At 39.5% G+C, this 21,848-nt stretch overlaps 1 protein-coding gene across 3 annotated transcripts in view; it reads right to left on the bottom strand.

Annotated features, from left to right (window-relative positions):
* The window catches only part of tpk1 (thiamin pyrophosphokinase 1), an 83,450-nt gene that overhangs the window by 19,518 nt on the left and 42,084 nt on the right, over positions 1-21,848 (bottom strand). For 2 of the 3 annotated variants that reach the window (XM_084747698.1, XM_084747699.1), the window contains exons 7-8: positions 14,454-14,600; positions 8,531-8,642 (exon numbers count right to left, since the gene is read on the bottom strand). In XM_084747698.1, coding sequence (XP_084603824.1) covers positions 8,531-8,642; positions 14,454-14,600 — 259 coding nt within the window. The remainder of the gene's footprint in view (positions 1-8,530; positions 8,643-14,453; positions 14,601-21,848) is intronic. The other variant, XM_084747700.1, reaches the window with a different exon arrangement.

Genomic DNA, 21,848 nt, shown 5'->3' on the forward strand with positions numbered 1-21,848 from the left:
AACTCTGCTGTGAAGAAAGCGGGAGAAAAATATCAAGAAAACTTCCACACATGGTCACTGTACTATTTGGTTGGAGAAAGGGACAGATGCTTGACATTTAGAATAAGTACAATTTGCACAGAGAAAATTTGAGACTTCTGGTGAAAACGTACAGGACTGCAGAAGAGTAGCAGATCAGGAGGCCAAAAATGAACAAAGAATGAAGGATACATTTTTAAAAAAGCAGTAAATTCCTATTGGTGTGCAATAATGGCATATAACTGCTGAAAAGCAGGTGGAAAATGGAAGAACTGGCCTCTTCTAAGTAAATAAAGTAATTATAAAAGAGGTTGCTTGAGTACAAGAACATCGATTTTGAGATGCTTCAAGTACTGAATGAAACATTTGAGGCTTGAATTTCTAAGAAATTACAATGATACACATTCCCAGAGCCATCAGTTGCCAAGCCACCACACAGGCAGACTAGGAGAGAGGCTAAGAGAGATCTAACCCTATTCTCTTAATTATGACAGCACGCTCTCATTCACTGTTGCCTTATCTGAACTATGATTTCCAGTTTGAAAACACATTAGAAAACAAGAAGTGCCCACAGCCAGGCTGACATTACTGGACGAGATCTTAAGAGAGCTCTACACCGTAACAGTGGTGGAGCCTAAACCTGCTCTCAGGCAGATGTCACGAGAAAATTGCTGCCATGGTGAGAACAAGAGGAGGAAGAGCAACATCAGTGAGAGAATCACAAGTAATCGTCTCATTTGTTTCAACTGTCTCGTTTGAGTGGATGCCCTGTTACAGGAGAGCGGTATCAATCTTCTCATTTAACTTTCAACAGCTATTAAACACATTTCCCAAAGTGTCAGACTATTACGTCAATAGAACAACTTGTACTCTATAATTCTTTTTGAAATATCTCTGAGATTGAGAAAAGAATTTCATGGTTGTGGGATTCAGGAAGACTGCTTCTTTATCTAGATTACAGTTATACTGTAATACTTCTGTAACACTACTGTGTGTTCACCCTGTCCTGTCACAGCTAAGCAGTGCCCCACCTACATTGAGCACAGTTGCAAATTCAACTTGGGTGGCATAAATTTAACTGATGTACTTTACTGTATTTTATTTTTGAATGATAGCCATTTTTTTACTGAACATTTACATTCACTCTGCTCCAAACTTATCGACAACATGTCAGAAAACCAGCAGAAAATGCTTCATCGGCCCCCAGTCTCAGAGGACAGAAGAGCTTAGCGAACAAAAAGTTTATTTTTGATGACAACATGTATGTGGATTTTACTCCACCGTACTGCTTTCTCAACAAGGGCTCATAAGGGATCAAGCTCAATGAGAGATATTTACCAGCTGTCTGTGACCTGACTTCAAACTTGAAAGCTGTAAGTTTTGCCATGTTTTATTTTGTAAATTAGCCTGTTAAATTTGGCGTTAGCATGTTTCACACCTATTGTTGCTATTTGCAGAGGCAACTAATGTTGTAATATTGAGGGACAGTCAAGAGAAACTGTGTGAACGTTCAGCCTCATTTGAAGCAAACTAAATAGTAGGTCGGATGCCAGTGTCTATTTTTTCATGTTGTTTTTTCATGGAAGGTCACTGTAGTGCAAGCTACATTAGCTTTGTTGTTGTTTACACAGACTTGCCCTGAAGATAATTATATAAATATGTGTAAAAAAAAGAAATGCAGGAATTCATGCACTTGGCAACACTGTGTGACGTTGATGAGCATCCATCTAGGTTTGAAGGTAGAGTGCAAATTTAATGAATCTAGAGATAACATGCAAGTTTTTTCCCCAGTGACAAATTGACTGGTTGAAGAGTAAACAGAATTTCAGTAAGCCAATATTTTCTTTGGTTACATCCTTAGGAAAGAAGAAACTAGAAGAAACAAAACAATTTTTTTGCCGGTGTACTGGCAAGTAATGACGCATCCTAGGGAAAGAAACTGAATCCCTACTAGCCTGCCTTCTGTGCAAACTCTACTGCAAAACAGCTCACCTATGGTATCCTCTGTAATCTGATATCAAATAATTGTAACACAAAAAGAAATGAGAACAGAAGATGACGATTAGATGAGGGAATCAGGGAACAAGAACATCTTGTACAAAAAGGAAAGGCAAAAATACTTTATTAGAAAATGACTACATTGCAGCCAGGTTTGTATGTAGCTGGGTGTGTACTGTATGTGTGTACTCGTGCACACAAACTCCCGCTAAGAGCTCCTACACACTTTCCATAATCCTGCATTTCCTGCTGTGTGTCAGCATCCTCAGACATCAAATGAACGAGACACCTGCCATGTCTCTCCACTCCCTGTCATATGTCATCTCGCCACAATCGTTTTTTATCCTGCTCTCAGTTCTTTCCCAAAATCCATCATTTCCCTCTTTGCATCTCTTGTTTTTCCTTACTTAATTATTAAATACTTGGAAACAAATTTTCTTTTGATCGATTAATTGACTAATATGTTATAATATAAGGATATATTATAATTTTAAGCATTATTATAATATAAGGATATATATTATTACCAGATTGCAAAGTTGCACTCGTCTTGCACTCCTGCAGTATTCCTGCTGCCTGCCTGAGGTTCCTCAAGTCTGGGGAGGAGGGGGTGGACAGAAACTTGCTTCAAACATTGTTTGATTGAAAGATTGTATATTAAATAGGATTTCAACCTATTTGATAAACCGCCTTTGGCTCCAACTTCCTAATTAAAATGCAGTATTCATTTTTGGATGTGTAATAATTGCATATTATTTTGGGGCTCTTTTTGTCTAACAAATTGTACCAGCTTGAGAATTTATACCATCTTAGCCTGTGTTTGTCTTTTATCATATTGAAAGATAGTAAGACATACTGTATTCAGCCTCAGGGTTTTTTCCTAATGACAGATGTTTATATGTGACAACTAGTCTGAGGAATTAATCTCTATACTTAACAAAATCTATATTACCTTATTTCCTTAGCCTACTTAACTTTGCTCATGAGTTGAATGCAAACTTTACTGAGTCACCTCCTTAGAAGAAATGCTATGATCATATATTCTACAGTAGATCCAGTACTGGATGTAATCATGCATGTTTTCATGTGTGTATTTATGTCTTCCCTTGGCTCGATGACACAAATGTAATGACAGCCCTGTCTACTTATCACATATAAGTGAAAAGGTAGAGTGTGTAATGGAGCGTGTGCATGTGACATATTAACATGCATTTTAAAGATCTTTCATGGGGAAATGACATCATTAAGGAATGTTGCCCCGGGCTACTGTCGAAATCCCACAACCCATCTTAAAGTACACACACATATGCATGAATGCAGGTTCAATCATGTGTGGACACACAGCACTGCACACACAGACACACACAATGACAGTATTTACTGACAGTTTCCTGAGGGGATTTTAAAACTGATGATTGAAAATTAATGTAACATACAGAAGGTGATAAGTAGCTTGGCTGTCACAGCATCCAATAATACAAGGGTGGAGATAGCAGGAGTGTGAGAGAGGATTAGAATCAGAGCACTGGAAGGTAAAGAGGAGGAACAAAGTGAAGAAGAATAGTGTGAATGTCTCTAACTTAGTATGGGAGTGAGAGCATGCCAGATTCGTGCCACTTCAGAACTCTATCCATCTCTCCAGCCAGCATTCTCATTACCACGTTACATTAACAACACTATACCGAACATACACAGCCCTCCTGCATGGCTATTAGCACATAGCAGATGCTTCATTATAACATCGTACACTCCCCTCCTAGATTGTTACCTTTACTACACTGCAGTCACTTCATTATTTAGTAGTACACTCCCCTCCTTTAGTATCATTACCGCAGTGCAGTCCTTTTATTAGACAGCAGTCTCAACAAAGACTCTCTTGAGCCATGGCCATCCAGCAGCTTCCTCCGCTGCCTCGGTGACGTTGCAGATTGCCCTTCCTCCTCGCTTTCTTTTCTCCCTGACCACCCAACAGGCTGGAAGCTCTAAAGAGTTTGCTATGCAAAGCATGTGTGTTCAACCTTTACTGCAGGCTGTGGGTGATAAGCCTAAAATCAATATCACAACATTTTTATAGATTTAACTTGGCAATGATATATAAAAATAATGATAAGTTCAAATTTATTATTTTTAAATACAATTGTGGCCCCAGGGCAGCTACAGTTTAAGTCTGCCTCAAAATCTGCCAAAAGAATCAATGTTTTAAGTATGTTAAATCATTGAGGCATTAAAGCTTATCTGTTGCATGTTTTTTAAGATATGGAACTAATATGAAAAGAGGAAGAAAATGAAACTTAACTAGGTAACATTTGATTTGAAGGGGTGCGCATAGGACTGTCATTACTTTCTCATAGCCATGTCATGACACCTGCCGCGAACATGAAGGAGTCCCTGAAGGAGTTCTTGAAGTTAACATTGTTTGAGATGTTTTTGTCATGACATCTTGACATTAATCAAGCCAATAATGTCTTTTGTTATAACAACCTGACATTAACCAAAACAAAGCTGTCTTTGTTATGACAACTTGACAAGTGCAGAATGTAACAGCTTACTTGAGGTCAAGTATTTATTTATTCATGACAGCCAATGTGAGAACCATCCACATATGACAGTTTAATGTAATGTTAAAACATAAAGCAAGTTGTCATGATTAAGACATTGACAGGTTATATTGCCTCGGTTAATACCAAACTGTCATAACACAGATATAATTGTCAACTTTGCATTAACATGACAGAACTGACTGAATGACATTTAAGCACAACAGGCATAAACATTCAAAAAGACTTGTTCATGTTCATGACAGGTGTCATGACATGGTTATAACAGTGTATATAAGGTAGTAGTGTATTGTGTATAAGGTGTTGACAGCTCTGGAAAGCATCAAGAGAATCATCACCTCTCACTCGTTTCCCTTTCAAAGAGAATGACATTATTTGCAAATTGCCTACAGAAGTTTCTCAAGCAGATTAAGAAACGTGGGATATGCTGGTATTATTCAGGCTTCAGGAGTATTTTTATAATGTGTATACAGCAAATTTGGAATAAGCGTCTCAGATGGGGTTTTTACTGCAGTTGCAACACACGTCCTTTTGCCTGTTTAAGTCCAGCTCTGTGCGTTATAACCAGACCAACCAGCCAACAGTTTGCAAGGCTGGGGTAGATATATGTGCACAAAAGAAAAGCTCAGATTAGTCGGAAGGAGAAACACTTTTAAATATTATTAAAGACTTAAATATCAACAGATTTTTTTGATAAGTGCAAATATGGCAACTCAAAGAGGGAGGGTGTCTTCGCACGGTCAGCAAAGAAGTTTGGAAAAATATTTTTTGATGCAAAGAAGCAAAATGGCTCAAGCAGCTCAAGATGCATGTAAAGGGAGATATTAGTTGAATATTCATTTTCATTTGCCATGTAAATAAGGGCAAAACACAGAACATTTTGTCAGTGTGAGGACATTAATTTTGGAAACCTCGACATTTTACCACATAAACCATCAGTATCAAGCTACTTCTTGTCATGTTTAATTTGGTCATTTTGCTTACCCTAAGTATATGCAGTGTGTGATACTATAATCTGAAATATTTCAGATTTGTTTGTCTTGACATTAAAAGGGAAAATTTTAAATTGTAAATGAGTGTCTTAATGTAATTCTTTACAACTCCTATGCATAAAGATATATTGCTTTTGCTGACTTGTTTTGTCTCAGAACCTCACAGCTGTTCCATTTTATTCCAAAGCCAATGCTTTCACACTGTTCCAAGAAAATATAAATGACAGAAATTCGAGACTTTGACAAAGATTCAACAAGAAAAAAAACTGTACGTCTCAGTGCTAGCTCAAGCTCAGCTCTGTGAGCACACATGTGTACTGCATTTGATCTAATTTCACAACAAAATTAATAATTGATCAGCTAACATAAAAAAATGAACACATGATGTAATTAACTTGGGCCACGGGTATTTCAGCTCATCCTGCACACTCCCCTGGAGTACAACCACCAGAAAAAAGAAAGTTCGTTCAATAACTGAGTGCTCATACTAAATGTACGCTCTGGATCAAAACAGTATGAATCATTACGCAATTTTATTCTTTAAAGCAAAAGTTAAAACAAGCTCTGGATGCAAGCAAAAAGTCTCCTTTGGGTCTGCAAGGCTTTAATGGCTGACAGCCCAAAAGTCTTTCTTTATGGAAAGATCATATATTTTTCATCACAGTCAGCCTTTGAACCCAAGTGTGGGGGATCGTTTCAATGGACTTCTAAAGAGTCTTAGTGTCACCCGAGACAGATGCACAGAGCTGATTTGGGCCCCTGAGAAAGCTGCACTGAAAATCCTGTACAAACGCAGAGTTAACCAGTAAAAACAAATGTAAAAATCAATGAAAGATGGTGTAACACGATGCAGCACTGATGCTATATGAACACTCATACATGCAGCACTGGAACATATGAGGACAAAAAAAATGATATTCCTAATTTTTTGTTTCATATTCCGGTCCTTCCTCCCAACCCCAACGGGAAATCATTACTTCCAGCCTTCTAAATATGCATGTGATTAATTAGGCATCTTGTTATCACTAGCTAATCTGCATAGGACTCTCATGTATAAAGTCCCTCTCATTACCATTCAGGAGGCCATCTCACAGGTGTGCCAAGAAAATATACAACACACAGTAACTGATCAAATAACACACGCAAACACACAAAATGCAAGTTAATAAACAGGGCTGGAGGTGCCCACACACACACACTCGCATATTCAAACACGCATACAGGCATGTTCGAACAAGCACAGAGACACAAGTGTGCTCGCTCAAGTGTATTCACTCCCAAAACATGCACACATGCACACACGGAACCCAAGAGTGGACACCCACCAAGAAGCAGACACATTATGCAACCCCACTGACAGAAGGTCCAGGTTTCCCTCGTACTGGTGGCAGTTTGGTCTGTGCCAACTCATTAAGAACACAGCTGGCCATACGGCTTAGAGTGGGGTAAGACTGCAGGGGTCCTCAGACGGGTGTCTGATTGGATTTCCAGACAATATTCAAGGATATAAAAAGCTCATTGTGGTATACGTGTCTTCAGTATATGAAACTTGTTTAAACTGTAACTTTATTTGACTGAAGCAAATTAAGCATCTGTGCTTTACTGTATCCTATTATGCATATTGAAAATTCAGTGGAAGTTGTTTCCGCTGTGAATGCAAATTTCAGTTTGCAGTGTTGGCAGCTAACGGTTATGTGTAGAGAAGGGAGTTGCTCTTTTCTCTGCACTCGATGATAAGTTTCCCCCGTGATAGCAGCAGAGTGGTCCTCCAACCTCTGCTAGAATATCAAGAATGTCCTCTTCTTCACTTTAGACCCGAAACACTTTTCTTAAGGCTGCATGTCACCACTTTTGCCATCTTTTAACACGGGGGCAGATGAAATATGAATGGTCCACACCTGTCGTACAAGTCATGTGCTTACAGTCTGCTTCTCTCTTTTCTTGTCCTAAATCCTATCAGGCTTAAGACACCTTAGTCTGAATGAATTTGGAGTTTAAAGATTCAATATACAACATTCAGTCTCATTAGATGTCAGCAAACAACTACTGTATTTGCTTTGCAAAGATATAGTAGAGTAGTTTTGAAACTTGACTGGATTCTATATGTTGATCGATAGGTTGACAGGTTGATCAGAGTTTTGTAAGCAGATGCCGCTTTCTTTTTTACACAAACTTTATAGAGTAAAAGAACGGCACATTTATTTTGGTCTGAGATGCTGGTGGTCTCCTGCAACCTCTGAATGTGAATGTCTCTTAAAGCAACTTTAAATATGATACACAAACAGAAAAAACAAACAAAAAATGCATATACAGTCTGTTTACCATATTATGCTTATTATGGCTTGCCAATTTAGTGAGAATTGTTTTTTTAATTTTACGATTTGTCTTTACATATTTAGCCCAGCAACTTATACATTACAGTAATTGTTTTAGTAGTTGTCTTTTTGCTCTTGGTAATGTTTTTGTGAATGAAAGTCGCCCACAATAACAGTGGAAGATTAACGTTATAATGAATGGCAACTCGAGAAGCAGCAATTATTCTGACAATCAAATATCACAAATGTGCACCTCTTCTTTAACAGGTGGTATTGAACAGGCTGAAACTAGCAATTTAGTTTGGACAGTTAAGGTTTGGTGAATCTGACTTGGAACACTTGTGTAAGTAAGACTCACAGAGAAAGGTTTTGGGATATGAATACAAAAAAGTTCTTGCACATGGCCCATTGTTTTCCCTTCTTCTCCCTACCCACCCTCACCAATTTCATATATTTTTGACAACACAGTTGGGTCTTTACCTAGTTTTCAAGTTCAAAAATGAACTTTCACACTTCATTTGCATGTGTTGTTTATCTCCTGTGCCTTATTTTTTTTACTGAGCCTACAAACAAAGTTTTGCCGAAAGGAAACTCGGAGACTAATTATGGCTGTGGAGCATCATTCAGTTGCTAAAAATGAAAAACTCACTCAGGTTCCATTTGAGTCCAGAGGTGATTGTTTGGCAGGGTCCACCTACTGGAATGAGGCTGCACCAGTCCCCCTCCAGGCCTGTGTTCACTTCCAGTCTGTGGCTGCCCTGCTGACACACAGCATGAGTGCGAAAATGAATGATCATTTGTCTGTGTGTATGTGTGTGTATGTGTGCGCCTGAGACGATGACAGGTGGAAACAATGAGATAGAAAAAAAAAACAAAACAGAAAACAAATGTGGAGCACGACTTCTTAAACTTTCCCAGCCCCCAAATGAGAAGCTGAGCTCCTCTGCCCAGGGAGCAAGGCTCATTAAAATAAATTATTGCTCTTGTCAATGCTGCAGCCCATTTTCAGTTCCTACCCACACTTAAAAAGGATACCTTGCCATATTGAATTATAGTGTATTTTACCATGTGTCACATGGTGTCAAAAGATTTTTGTACTGACATCGTGTAACTGCACAGACAACCAACTTTTCACTTGAGCAGTACAGCCAGTGGTTATACTATGGAATATTATATTAGCTTATAAAGAACAGTATCTATGAATGATGGGGGAGGATAGCTGTCGGAGTTAATAAGTCTCAGAGACAGATGAAAAAATGTCTTTGTGATAGAGTGAAGTCTTTTTATAAAGTGTTCTAAAAAGAAAATAAACATGGACAAAATTTCAAAATGTCATGGTATTGAGAAACTAGGGCTTTGAGGGAAAAAATAAAATGCAAGAATCACACAGTGAAGGTGCAAGGTAGTGTCAGACTCCTCTTCAGACTGAATAATGACTTTGCTCTGAATGCACTGCTTATACTAAATCCTAAACCTGAAATGTAAAAAGGTCAAAACAAAGTTTCTCTCATTCACAGTGTACAAAAAAGATACAAAGAAATACCAAAAAAAATCTCATTTCAGCACATACACGTGTCTTTAGCGAGGAAATGTTGCATCTGAAGAGGCTGAAAATACCTGAAATTTGATAATTGTGTATCATAAACACTTTGAATATCTGCCATGTATGCTCAAACTTCCATACACCCCAGCATAAATACAAAGACAAAGAAAGCTGACAGCTAGAACTTAGATCTGTCATCTACAAGGATCACACAGGTGCAGACAAAGACAACAAAGACACACTTTCAATTAAGAGTTTGAAATCTTGAAAGCGTGACATGTTTAAAGTAGAGTTCCCTTTACTTGGGCTTCCTGGAGCTGCGGACCCAGAGGGAAGGAATGACGGGAAAATTCTAAGCTTTGGAGCGTTTGGTGTTCAGGAAACATCCCCGAGGTTGTTTTCTATACATAAACACAGTCTCTTTGTGTAAGTGTGTCACGCAGACAGCATGCGAGGAACAGAGAGAAGGGAAAACAAATGCATGTGCACCTACACATGAACACACGTGTGTGGGAGATGTTCAACTGCACCTTTTCCTGATTGTAGAGCTAGCTGATAAGAGCGACAGCAACTTTTTTAGCTGTGACCTGGAGAAGAGGAGGCATGAAGAACTCTACAGGGAAATTTAGAATTTTTTAATGTTGCTTGGTGACTGGTTGGTGCAGTGTTTTAAATCTATTTAAACTACAGAAATCTGAGACACAGTCAACAATACGTATAATATTACTTAATAAAATGTTTTCCATTTTTTTGCCCTAGTTTTGTCATATTCCCTTTGTGTTAAAGGGACAGTTCACCCCCAAATCAAAACAACTATATTTTTGGTATCTATTGCTATTTTATTTCTGGTAGAAAGAAGGTATTTCTATAGATTATAAAGTAGTTCTGGTAGATTTTACGGCAGAAAGACAGTAGTTCCTACAAGAAAGTGACTTCCTGTCCACTTGATCCACTCTGTACAGCGTGATGTGGCATCTGTCAAAGATAGACTCGGCGTGTATTTTGGACAGAGCAGAGTGGACAGCCACTTCCGAGACATGCTGCAACACTGCTGGTGAAATCACAAGCACTGTGTAGAACAGCCGCAATCAGCTGCGGTGCCATGGCACAGCCATAACGTGACGAGCCATAACAGTCTAAAGCCATGCTGAGAGGTGCTCTGAGCAACATTAGAATGCTAAAATGCTAAGACACTGATGCTGAAACGGACGTAGTGTTTTCCAGGAGGACGCCATTAATGTTTACATCCTGCGCTGTCACGATCACAAGCTTCTCGTCCGATGAGTAGATGAACACTTCCTTCTGCATGGTGATATGGCTGGCAGGCGGTAGAAAGAAAATAGTTCCTACATGAAACTGTTCACAGCAAGGTCTGTGGATTATCTTCAGTACCTGGGTCATGATTTCTGGAAAGTTGCTGTTGAGTTTTTTCTTTATTTTTTTCTTCTTTTTGGGGGGCTTTGAGCACCACAAGTGCTCAAGAGAAGACAGACATCTCTACAGCCAATATGTCTAAAAATTGGAAACACCAAAACAAACTAGACAGATAAATAGCACTACAGGTAAGAGGAGGGATATGTATTTTTGATTTGGGGGTTAACTGTCCCTGTAATAATACAAATAAGCTTATCTATGTTACCTAAAGGTTGTTATTATCATTTGGTCCTGTCTGTAAAAGTCCTCTCTGTTGAGATACTTTAACACACGTCATTGGGTTTCTATGTGGAACACACCATCCAAGGCCAGGTCTTTACCTCATATCTATATTTATTCTATATTTGAATGCCACATTCGTTGCTAACTTGCTCCGGCACAGCAGACGCTGGGATGACTTAACACACCTCAGCCATCGCACTTAATCATTTAAATCAGCTCTTGTACTGACAAGTTTCACTCCTCAAAAGGGCATCAGGAAAAACAAGCTTGTACATTTGACCTAGAGTGTGAATGCTTATATAATGATTTATAGCATGGATCGGGCTGACACAGCGCTGTGCCCTTCCAGTCCCACAACACAGAGAGCAGACTCGCTAAAGTATCTTCAGGTGCTGGGATACTAACTTGAGTAAATGTGGCTCCGCTCGGCCCTCCGACTGAGACTCAACAGAGCAGACGGCAGGAGAATAAACAACAAAACAGATGAAGTCAGGTAAACTTTTTTCTTTTCTCTGTACATCCAAATAGAGTAAATTTAGCGTCACCTTGGGACCTCGACTGATTAAAACATCTTCTTGTCGTGTAGGGACTCACAATAAACAAGCCTGCAGCCCTTGCAGTGTCCCTACCCATAATTTAATAAAAGACATGAGAATTATGCAACGCTCTGAGCCAGCTATAGAAACCTAAGACTTCTGCATATTTCCCAAAGATAGCATAATATCACTATGACACCTCATCTGGGAAACAAAAGCTAAAACTAACAGGCACAGTCCTGATTAAATCAGAGCTTATCTGTTACTCACATTCGCACTGATTTACTCTGGAATGAAGAAGCATCTCTCACTAATGTTCTACAACGTGAATGTTGAATGGAACATTACATTACATTACATTCAAGACAATGTAAGATACACTCTTAGAATTAAGGGTTCCACAAGGGTTCTTCCTGAAGGGCTAAGGTTCTACCCAGAACCATTTGCTTCTAAAGAACCCTTTTTTTGAAGTAAGGGTTTGTCATGGGTTCTTTGTAAGAGTAAGGGTTCCATTAAGAACCATTTTCACCCAAAGAACCCTTTTTAAAAGAAAGAGTTCTTCAAGGATTGTTGAAATCTTTGAAGAACTTTTTCATTAAGGGTTTGTCAAGGTTTTTTTGTGCTATAACTTAAAAGGGTTCTCAGTGGAACACACTGGGTGGGTTCTAGGTAATGCTCTTGGAATAGAAAAGAACCCCGCCTTAAGTTTTGTCTTTGTCAAGCTGAAAAACACGTCATGGTTCTAGTTAGCATCTTAATTTGTGTCTATATTGTCAAGTGACAGAATGCCCACTTGTCAGATTTGCTATATGGATATGGTAATTCACCTGTGGTCTTACTTTTTGTGTGCGTGTTCGCGTTAGACTTTTTACAAATCATGAACAACTCCCTATGTATTGATTGCACCACCAAATCCCAAAGCTAAGCACGTAACAAAGCCGTGATTGCACAGAATACGGGCGGTGAGGATATTTGGCAAAAGCTGTAAACACTTCAATTACAGATGTAACTTGAACAAATAGCACTGGGTCTTTCGAAGGTTGCGTTCACCTTCATGTACAGGCGTCTGCGTTCATCAGTCGCTAGCGAATTGGAGCCGCGTTGACAAACGAGCTTAATTTACCCTCACTGAAGTAAGATTAATTGGAGGTGTCGAGGTATGAAGCAGCAAATGACAACGTGCCTTTGGAATAATGACAAGAAGTAGGGAGGGAGTGCATGAGAGAAAGGTTTACTTAACGTATTACAAGGTGTCGTCAGGAAGTGTGACAGTTAGTTGTTTGTCCTGAAGATCCTGCAAATGAACAACACGGGGTGGGGTGGGGTGGAGGAGGGGGGGGGTCCCAAATGGCGGCTGCTCGGCCCACTTGTAAACTCAATCAACTGAGGAGCATGAGAAAGTGGCTGGCATTGAGGAAAAACAATTTGGGAGCATCAAAAGAGGCTCTCTCTCTCATGCACAACAGCAAATTGGGGCACCAAAAGAGCAGAGAAGTGTGTGTCGTGTGTGTGTGTGTGTGTGGGTTCTTGAAGTGATTACTTAACAAAGAAACAAAGTGTTCAACACTCCAATCAAGGTGGAAGCAGAGCGAGGAAAAGAACATTTTTGAGAGAGAACAGAAAATGAAAAGACGGACGGGGAGCGGGATGACTACAAGTGGTAGATGCGAATGCAAGTCTAATGTGGGGAAGATATACTGTGTGTCCACCTGTGTGAGTAGTTTTTATATACATCTTCAAGTACAGATACAGCCATAATAAGTCCACTTTTAGATTCATGAAAAGAGCTGCAGCATCCAGTTTATAAGAGATATAACCTCACTTTTAAGTTGCATTACACTTCACCTGAACTCTCAGCAATAAGGTTTCCAAAAGGGTTCTTCCTGGGGGGCACAGTGCTACTCAAAACCATTTGCTTTAAAGAACCCTTTTTCAGAGACAACGTTCGTCAAAGGTCTTTGTAGGACTAAAGACTCATCCTTTAAGGATTGTTGAGATTAGGGACGAAACCATGACCAGTAAAACAATAAACCGTGATAAAATTCCTCACAATTAGTATTATCATTTCAAACTTTAATTATCGTAATAACCGTACTTTATTACTGTACTTTGAAAAACTGATATCAGAAAGGACAGGATGCCATTTAAAAGGGGTTTTCAACATAAAACTTGAAGAAATATTTTCAGTGAGTGTACCAGTACTTCTGGAACATTTTCAACACATTTTAACAACACTGTAAAAATCTTTATCATTTCTGTCACTATAACCCTGATATGAAATTTTCACACTCCATCTCTTCATCTCTAGTTGAGATCCTTGAAAGGAGGAAAGAGTCTCAATAAAAGTCTTAACAATATAAAAGAGTTCACAGAACCTCCTAACTGGGTTCTAGATAAAGCTCTCTGCACGGTTCTTATTAGAAACTCCTGAGTGGGTGGTGGATAAAACTATAAAAGGGTTCTCAGTAGAACCCACTGAGTGGGTTTTAGATAACATTCTTGGAATATAAAAGGGGTCTCAGTAGAACCCCCTGTGCAGGTTCTAAAAGGGTTCTTAGTAGAACCTCTTGGGTGGGTTCCGGATAAAACCTCTGGAATACAAAAGGGTTGTCAGCAGAAACCCCCAGGCGGTTTCTACATAGAACCTGCAAAGTATTATAGGGTTCTCGGTGGAACCTTTTATGGTTTTAGTTAGCACCTTTATTTCTAAGAGTGTGGGAAAAAATTGGCTGACTTTGTAGAAAATGAAACGGGACAGGAGAGAGTATTTGCACAGTGGGTTGTGTTTACATACATGTGAAGGCTACGTGCTGTGTGTGTGTTTATAATGCACTCACGGGTCTGAGCAGGTACGCCAGGCTGGTCTCCTGTATGATCAACAGGGGGAGTCGTGTCATGGACAGAGCGTGGTGCAGGGTCTCAACAGATGCCATGGTCTGGTCAAATCTGCCAGCCAGACCGCCCAGTGTCACTATGGCATCCACCTGGAAACACAAACAGAATTTAATAAGACACTAAAAAATGCAATGGTTTGATGTACTGGACGGGTTCTCTGACAAGACGCTGTTTTTTGTTTTTTTTTTCAATGAAGGAAAGTGACAGGAGAAGTGACTGCAGAAAAACAAAGAAAAAATAAAAGGAAAAAAGTTTTATCTGCATTTCAATCCAAATAATACACACTGTGACAGAGAATTGTAGTGATTTATTTGCGGTAGTCCTTATTTTTGGGAGAAACAAATCCTGACAGAAATGTAAAGGTTTTATAAATGGATGAACTTCACAAAACTTAGAGTCTGAATAATGACAACCTGGTTATGACCATTTGAGAATTGAATGTGTTTCTAGAGTCAACCATACATGAAATGTCATGAAATGTTTTGCTCATAGAAGGTGTATAAAACAGACTGCTACGAAAAGAAGATGGCAACTAATTAGAGGAAAGGCGCATGACATATAAACAAACAAACGAACAGCTTTTCAGACAGATCCAGATATTTTCTGTGTGAAATTTGGTGAGGACTGCATGAAGTCTGACAAACATGTTTTTCAGATATGAATAAATAAAGCAGGTAAAGTGCTTTATTATTTTCATAAAGAGAGCTGTTGTGAACTATCAAATTAATCGCTAACAATTTTAATCATTGAATAATCAATTTGGTGGGGGGGGGGGGGGGGGGGGTTGAGGCACATTTCTCTGATTTCAGCTTCTCAAATGTGAATATTTTCCGGGCTCTTTAGTTCTCTATGACAGTCAGCTGAATATAATTGGGTTGTGGACAAAACAAGACATTTGAGGACAGCACTTAGGGCTCCGGAAAACAATGTTCAACATTTTTCACCATTTTCTGACAATTTTTGAACCAAGCAGCTAATTGGTTAATCAAAAAAAATGATCAACAGATTAACTGATAATGAAAATAATCATTAAATGCAGCTCCAGTTTTAAGATATCCTGCTACCTAATTGTCCAAAAAGACCAAAACTAATGCTGGATTGATCCTACTAACAATTTTTGTTTGTGTAGTCAAAAGCTGATACAGTTGATTCCTCTGTGAGGTCCATTGTTGTCTATAAACTATTAAAAACACAACAGTGAGCCACACTGGTGGCTTGTTCCCTCATTACCATGCCACAAAGTCAGAATGTAATGAGAGACGGACTAATGCATTGCTGGCTTTGGTCTTTTATGGGATTTGTTGACAATAACAAAAATATAGAATACCACCAGCCTTATCATTTAACAAAGGAAGAAAAATAACAAACTGGCACAACAACAAATGCCACTGGGACAAGTAAACATTAAAGGAAAGAAAGAGCAAGGACACACAGAGCTTTGAGAGAGAGCCGAGACGGAGGAGAGAGAAACAATCAGTGGTAGATCAAAGAATGAATTTGGGCCATTACAATGTGGGTAAACACCAGTCTCTTGTTTTAAGAGGTGACCATGCTAACAGCAAATCAAGAAAGCTAAAGTGGATTACTTAAACTAATACCGTTTTCTGCAACCTCTGAGCTAAAATGAGGTTCCTCTTCTTAACTTTGAGCCGGCAGTTCACTTAAGTACAATATTTACAGCTCTCAGCAGTTATATCCTTATATAAAGTCCCTGAGCAGTCAAGCACCAGGGCTGACAGCCTTAAAACCCAGCAGAGTCGAGAGGGCAGAGGCGCTGTCAGAGGGTGACGACGACTGACAGTCACACCAGCACAGAAAATAAACCAAATACTGTCAATCACACTTCACTTCAGTGTTTTCACTTCAACCGCATGCTACAAATAAATAAGCAAACAAACAGAATGTAAAAGGGGTAATTACTTTCTATTAACATACAGACATTTGAACTTGAAGATAAGTACGGCAAAGTTGGTGCTGAACTGGTGGGTTGAGTTTGGCAAGTGTTTGTGACAGGACATGTAAAATAAGGTGGGGTGTGTTTGTAACAAGAATGCCTGAAAAGAAAAAAGGGAAAGAGAGATGAGGCATGATAAATAATGATAACAGCGGGAACAGAGGATGCGGTTCATTCTTGTGGGTAATGGCTAAAACCTATAGAGCACCGGACCACCCCGGGCCCATTGGAGAGAATCAGCCCACCACTGAACTTCCCATCTGGAATTGCCCCCAGACATGGTAGAAGGGGCTCGATTACCCTCCTTGCCCTCCTAGTTTAAGCTCTCTGTCTGACCAGCCCAAATCTTTATCTTTATTGTTTTATTTTATTTAATCATTTCCACTCCTGGGTTAGGAGGTCAGGCTTCCCAGACCACACCGGTCCCTTGACACATCAGCCACGGCCAAATTAGACTTTTAGTAAATAATTACTATTTACTATTAATTATCTGCGTTGCTTATACTGTCACTTCTAAATTATTTTCACAATTATACTATGATCATCCCATTCATTATTAATATCAGTGTCATTGCTAATAGCCATTTAAAGGTGCTAAATATAACATTCAGCCTCATTAGATGTCAACAAACAACTATTGGCAAAGTAAAGATATAGTGGAGTTATACTATCTCTTTTAAGACGGAACAGGCGCATGTGCATGTTTGTGCACGCGGTTCCCCTTCGTCTTCCGTCTCCATTTTCAACATGGCGGCCTGATGACTAACTTAATCAGATTACAGCTAAACAGCTACTAAAATATATTCCTGAAAACATTTTAAGTGAGAAATTGGCAACGTATTAAAATAATCTTGACCCACATTTGATCGGCACTTTCTAGTTTGATGGTTTGATCTGGGTTTTGTGAGCAATTTGTGTTCACACTACACTTTTTTCTCCTTCAACTTTATTGAGAAAATGGAAAGCGCATCTGTTTTGGTCTGAGATTCTGGCACTCTACTGGGCTCTCTGGGGTAAATGTCGTATACAGAACCTTTAAATCAAATAGAAATGAAGAGAGAAGAAAGAAAAGAAAGCAGGGGAGAGAAGAGGGAGACAGAAAAGAAAAAAACATGCATATATGAATTCAAAAAGATGAATAAATAAATAAAATTACCTTTGCAGAGTTTGACTGTTATTGCTGCATTTAGACATTAGGGGGATTCAGAGTAGCAGCCAATAATGTATAATGAGATACGATTTACTAACTAAATTTCTAACTTTGAGAACCTATCAGCCAGATCATATTGGCTACATTAATTTGCTACTATAACAGATGTTTGAGGGTGTTTTTTTCTGCATTTAAGTGCATGAACATGCATTAATCCATTACGGAAAATACAGCACTTCTGCAGTGCTGCTCTGAAATGCATTTTCATTTCCACCTTTACTACTCCAACAACCTGCCATTATTTCAATGTATTCAACATTTCCCAAAAGGTGAAAGATCACATTTTTCTAGTTAGCTCGTTAGTGTACATCACGGGAAAAGACTATGCACCAAACTGAATACATCGTAACTAACTTTCTGCCTTGCCAAACCAAGCTCTGTGATTGTGGGTTATCTCAACATCTGGCTGACACCCCCACAAGCTTCGCAAAAACTGTAAACAACAACACTTGGTAAACAGACTCCGCTGTGCAGTCAGAGCAAGAGAGAGATGATGATGTTATGAAGTAGAGAAAATTAAAATCAGTCAAATATTTTCCTTTGATTTAATAAAAATTACAAAATAATACACGCATTTGAAACTTACTGCATTAATCTACACAGAGAACTCCATCCACGTGTTACTGCAAACAGATGGGAACTGGTCTTACGGGAAAAGGCTGGTGTTTTTTACTTAATGGAAATAAATCCTTTGAAAAGACCACAAGCAACAAGGGATCAGTCTCTCAAAACTCTCTGACTCCTGTGCCCTCTGTGGCTCTCAGCCCAAAGTTCATCATTCCTACAAAAAACATTTTTTAAAGCTCAGTAATTCCCTAAAACTGTAGTTTTCAACAATTGTTGTTCAAACAGGACAAAGGAGTGCATTTGTTGGGGACCATTTTCAGACACAGATTAATACACATTTGCCATTCTAGTTATTAGTCACAACACCAAGACTGTGTTGCCTAGTGCAACGGTGTGGCTCACTGATACTGTATGTTTTTAATAGCTTTTGAACAGTAAAGCTCTATGGTACAGAGGGATTAATCTTTTCAGAGTTTTTCATAAATGAAGAAATATACCAATCGGCCAGAGCATGAAAACCAACTGCCTAACAGGACCTAATGCCACCGAAACAGCTCTGACCCATCAAGGCACTGACTCCACAGTACCTCTGAATGTGTCCTGTGGTATCTGGCACCAGGATGTTTGCAGCAGATCCTTTGAGTCCTGTTGTGAGGTAGAGCCTCCATGGATCAGACTTGTTGTTCCGGCTCATCCCACAGCTGTTTGATCAAATTGAGATGTGGGGAATTTTGAGGCCAAGTCATCAACTTGTCAAGAGAAATGTAGGCCACCTTCTTCCATTGCTCCATGGTCTAGTTCTGATGAACATCCCATTGTTGGCACTTTTGTGCCGGTTGGCGGCTATGCAACACTGACAGCTTTCTACTGCCAACTTTTTTTTTAGCAACATGTGCTACATATGCTCTTCTGTTGGGTAATACCAGGCAGGCTAGCCTTTGCTCCCCATTATTGAGCCCTGTATGCCCAGTACCCTGCTGCCAGTTCATCGGTTGTCATTCCATCAACCACTTTTGGTAGCTAACATCCCACGTTAGTCCTGCCCTTTTAGAGATGTGCTGACCCCATTCGTTTAGCCATCACAATCTGGCCTCTGTTCAAGTCGCTCAAATCTTTATACTTGCCCATTTTTCCTGCTTCCCACACATCAACTTGAAGAACTGACTGTTCACTTGCTGCCCACTCCTTGACAGGTGTCATTGTAACAACATAATCAATGTTATCCACTTCACCTGTCAGAGGCTTTAATGTTAGGTCTGATTGATGTGTATTTTTAAAATTAAAATCTTAAAATGAAGACACAGAAAATTGCCACACTTAATCCTTTAAGCAGGATTTCTGCCTACATTAGGCTTGGCTGTTTTTCCATTCATCAAACCATCTTCCAGATTCACCTCTGATGTCCTTACCACCTTTGTTATTGCTTACAAAGAGCATACTTTTTATACACAAGATTGCCCTGACAGGACCAAAGCTGCTGCCAGAGGGAGGAATAAGAGAGGCGTGGAGGGATCAAACGAACAGTGACCGGTATCAGTGAAGAGTATCAGTTGGTTCCAGAGGACAGAAAAGCTCAAAGAAAGTAAAGAATGCTGAAAGAGAACAAGGCACAATGACTAGGGAGAAAAAAAAGGTGCATTGTGTTTCAGGGTCCAATGACACACTAGCTTGCTCAATCTTCCGCTTCCCATCACACTTGTGTTGTGTCCGCTACGCATATCAAACTCTCCATAACAGTCTGAATTTTTATTTGTTCCTATTTCATGTTTGTTTACTAAAAACAAAACAACGAGCAGGGCAAGGAGAATCTCACGACTGAATGAATAAAATTCAACAAGCTGGCTCAACAGATCCGTCTGTACCCTCTCCTGATTGGCCGGGGGAGCCGGAGCGAGCAACGCTGGCTCGGAGATCAACACAAAACAACTCGCATCCGTTTATTGTGGATGATGAACAGATAACCAGAGAAAAAGAGAAGAAAATGAAAAGGGTAGTGCTGCTTATGCTCACAACAGTGAAGCAAGGAGAGAGGAGCTAACTAGGACAGAGCTGTGAGAAGACAAACAGACACACACACACACATGTGCACGCACACACACACACACACACCAGAATCTGGGAACAACAGGTACCAAATGCTCTCTCTCTCTCACACACACATGCACACACATATATAAATATATGTATACACACAAACAAACACATACTCATCCACCCACCATAATCCTCTGATACCATTCTTTGGAATTTCACCCAACATAATATGAGATAAATTCTCTAAATCGAGCGCTAAGCTGTGTGGAGGAAAACATTCAGGGGCTAATATGTTGAATCTTAAACAGCCCAAACAGCAGCACAATGCTAGACAATCTGCAAATCACCCTGTTATTATTTCATCTGTATTTAATTCATTTAAACAGGCTGCTAAGTGGATGGAAATTAGCGAAGGTGAGCAAAAGAGAAAATGACAAGGCATGATATTAAATCATTAGAAAAGTTCTGCTTTTATATAACCTGCTCCTATTCACAAAGTGTTGAAGGGGAACAAAAGTTCAAATAAGAGTCATAGTCAGTAAAGGAAAGTGGAAAAATCCTGGTAAACAAACAAAAAAGTCATCATCAGCAACTCTTATATAGAACGTCAAAAACTGATTGCCGGGCTCCTATCTCTCGCAGGCAGATAGACGGACAAACACTCAGCACCAGTTCAAAGGCAGAGTAAATATTAGCCAGGCCGAGAAAAAAAAAAAAAATAGACCCATGGAAAGGAGGGAAGGACAAAACGATATCTTCTCCTAAGGCCAGATGCTGAAAAACACGGAGTAAATGCACAAATGTGGCAACACGTGTGCATTCTCTGTGAGATGAAGTGCATTTTTGTGTGTCTGCGAGCGTCTTCTCTGTGGTGTTTCATCAGCTTAGATATGTGAAGTGATTGGGGCACTCAGCAGTGATTGGAGCAACACTCAGCATGCTGCTAAAAAAAAGTCTAATATTTGATAAAATAGAGAGATAGAGAAAGAGGAAGAGACAAATAGATCAATAAATGCACACATACATAGACAGCATTCTCCATTATGTTTCCCATGAAAATGTTCTTTGAAGGAATTCTTAAAGTTAAAGATATTCTGCTCCATATTTTTTCCTCATGTGGCGTACATTCTGTGCAGTTCGGCTGACATTTTGTGAGTCAGAATGGAAATGGAGTCAATCTCTGGATCAGATCGCTGTGTGTCTGGCTCCGCGGCAGCTGGCTGGGCACGGGGCTTCACTCCGGCTGGCAGCTCATTTCGGGGTTTTGGATATCAGGTTGTTAGGAAATGCCTCACACTTTGACAAAGATCACAACAACAGTAAAGTATCTGATTTTAAATTGGGGCAAACCACAATTGCACTTTGCATTTTATGTGTAGGTGTCAGTGTGGCTGATGTTATTCCAGCGATATTTTTCAACACTGATTTCTTGAGGGAATGTTAAGTGAGCAGGCTTCTCCAGCAGCACATGGTTTCATATTCATACACCCACACGCGCTCACACCTCGGATTTGCCCGCAGTCAACCAGTCGAACACTATTGACCTCTGAACAGCTCATTTAAGTACCTAAG

This window comes from Lutjanus erythropterus, chromosome 21 (genome assembly GCF_056507025.1).
Source record: "Lutjanus erythropterus isolate fLutEry1 chromosome 21, fLutEry1.hap2, whole genome shotgun sequence".
NCBI lineage: Eukaryota > Metazoa > Chordata > Actinopteri > Lutjaniformes > Lutjanidae > Lutjanus > Lutjanus erythropterus.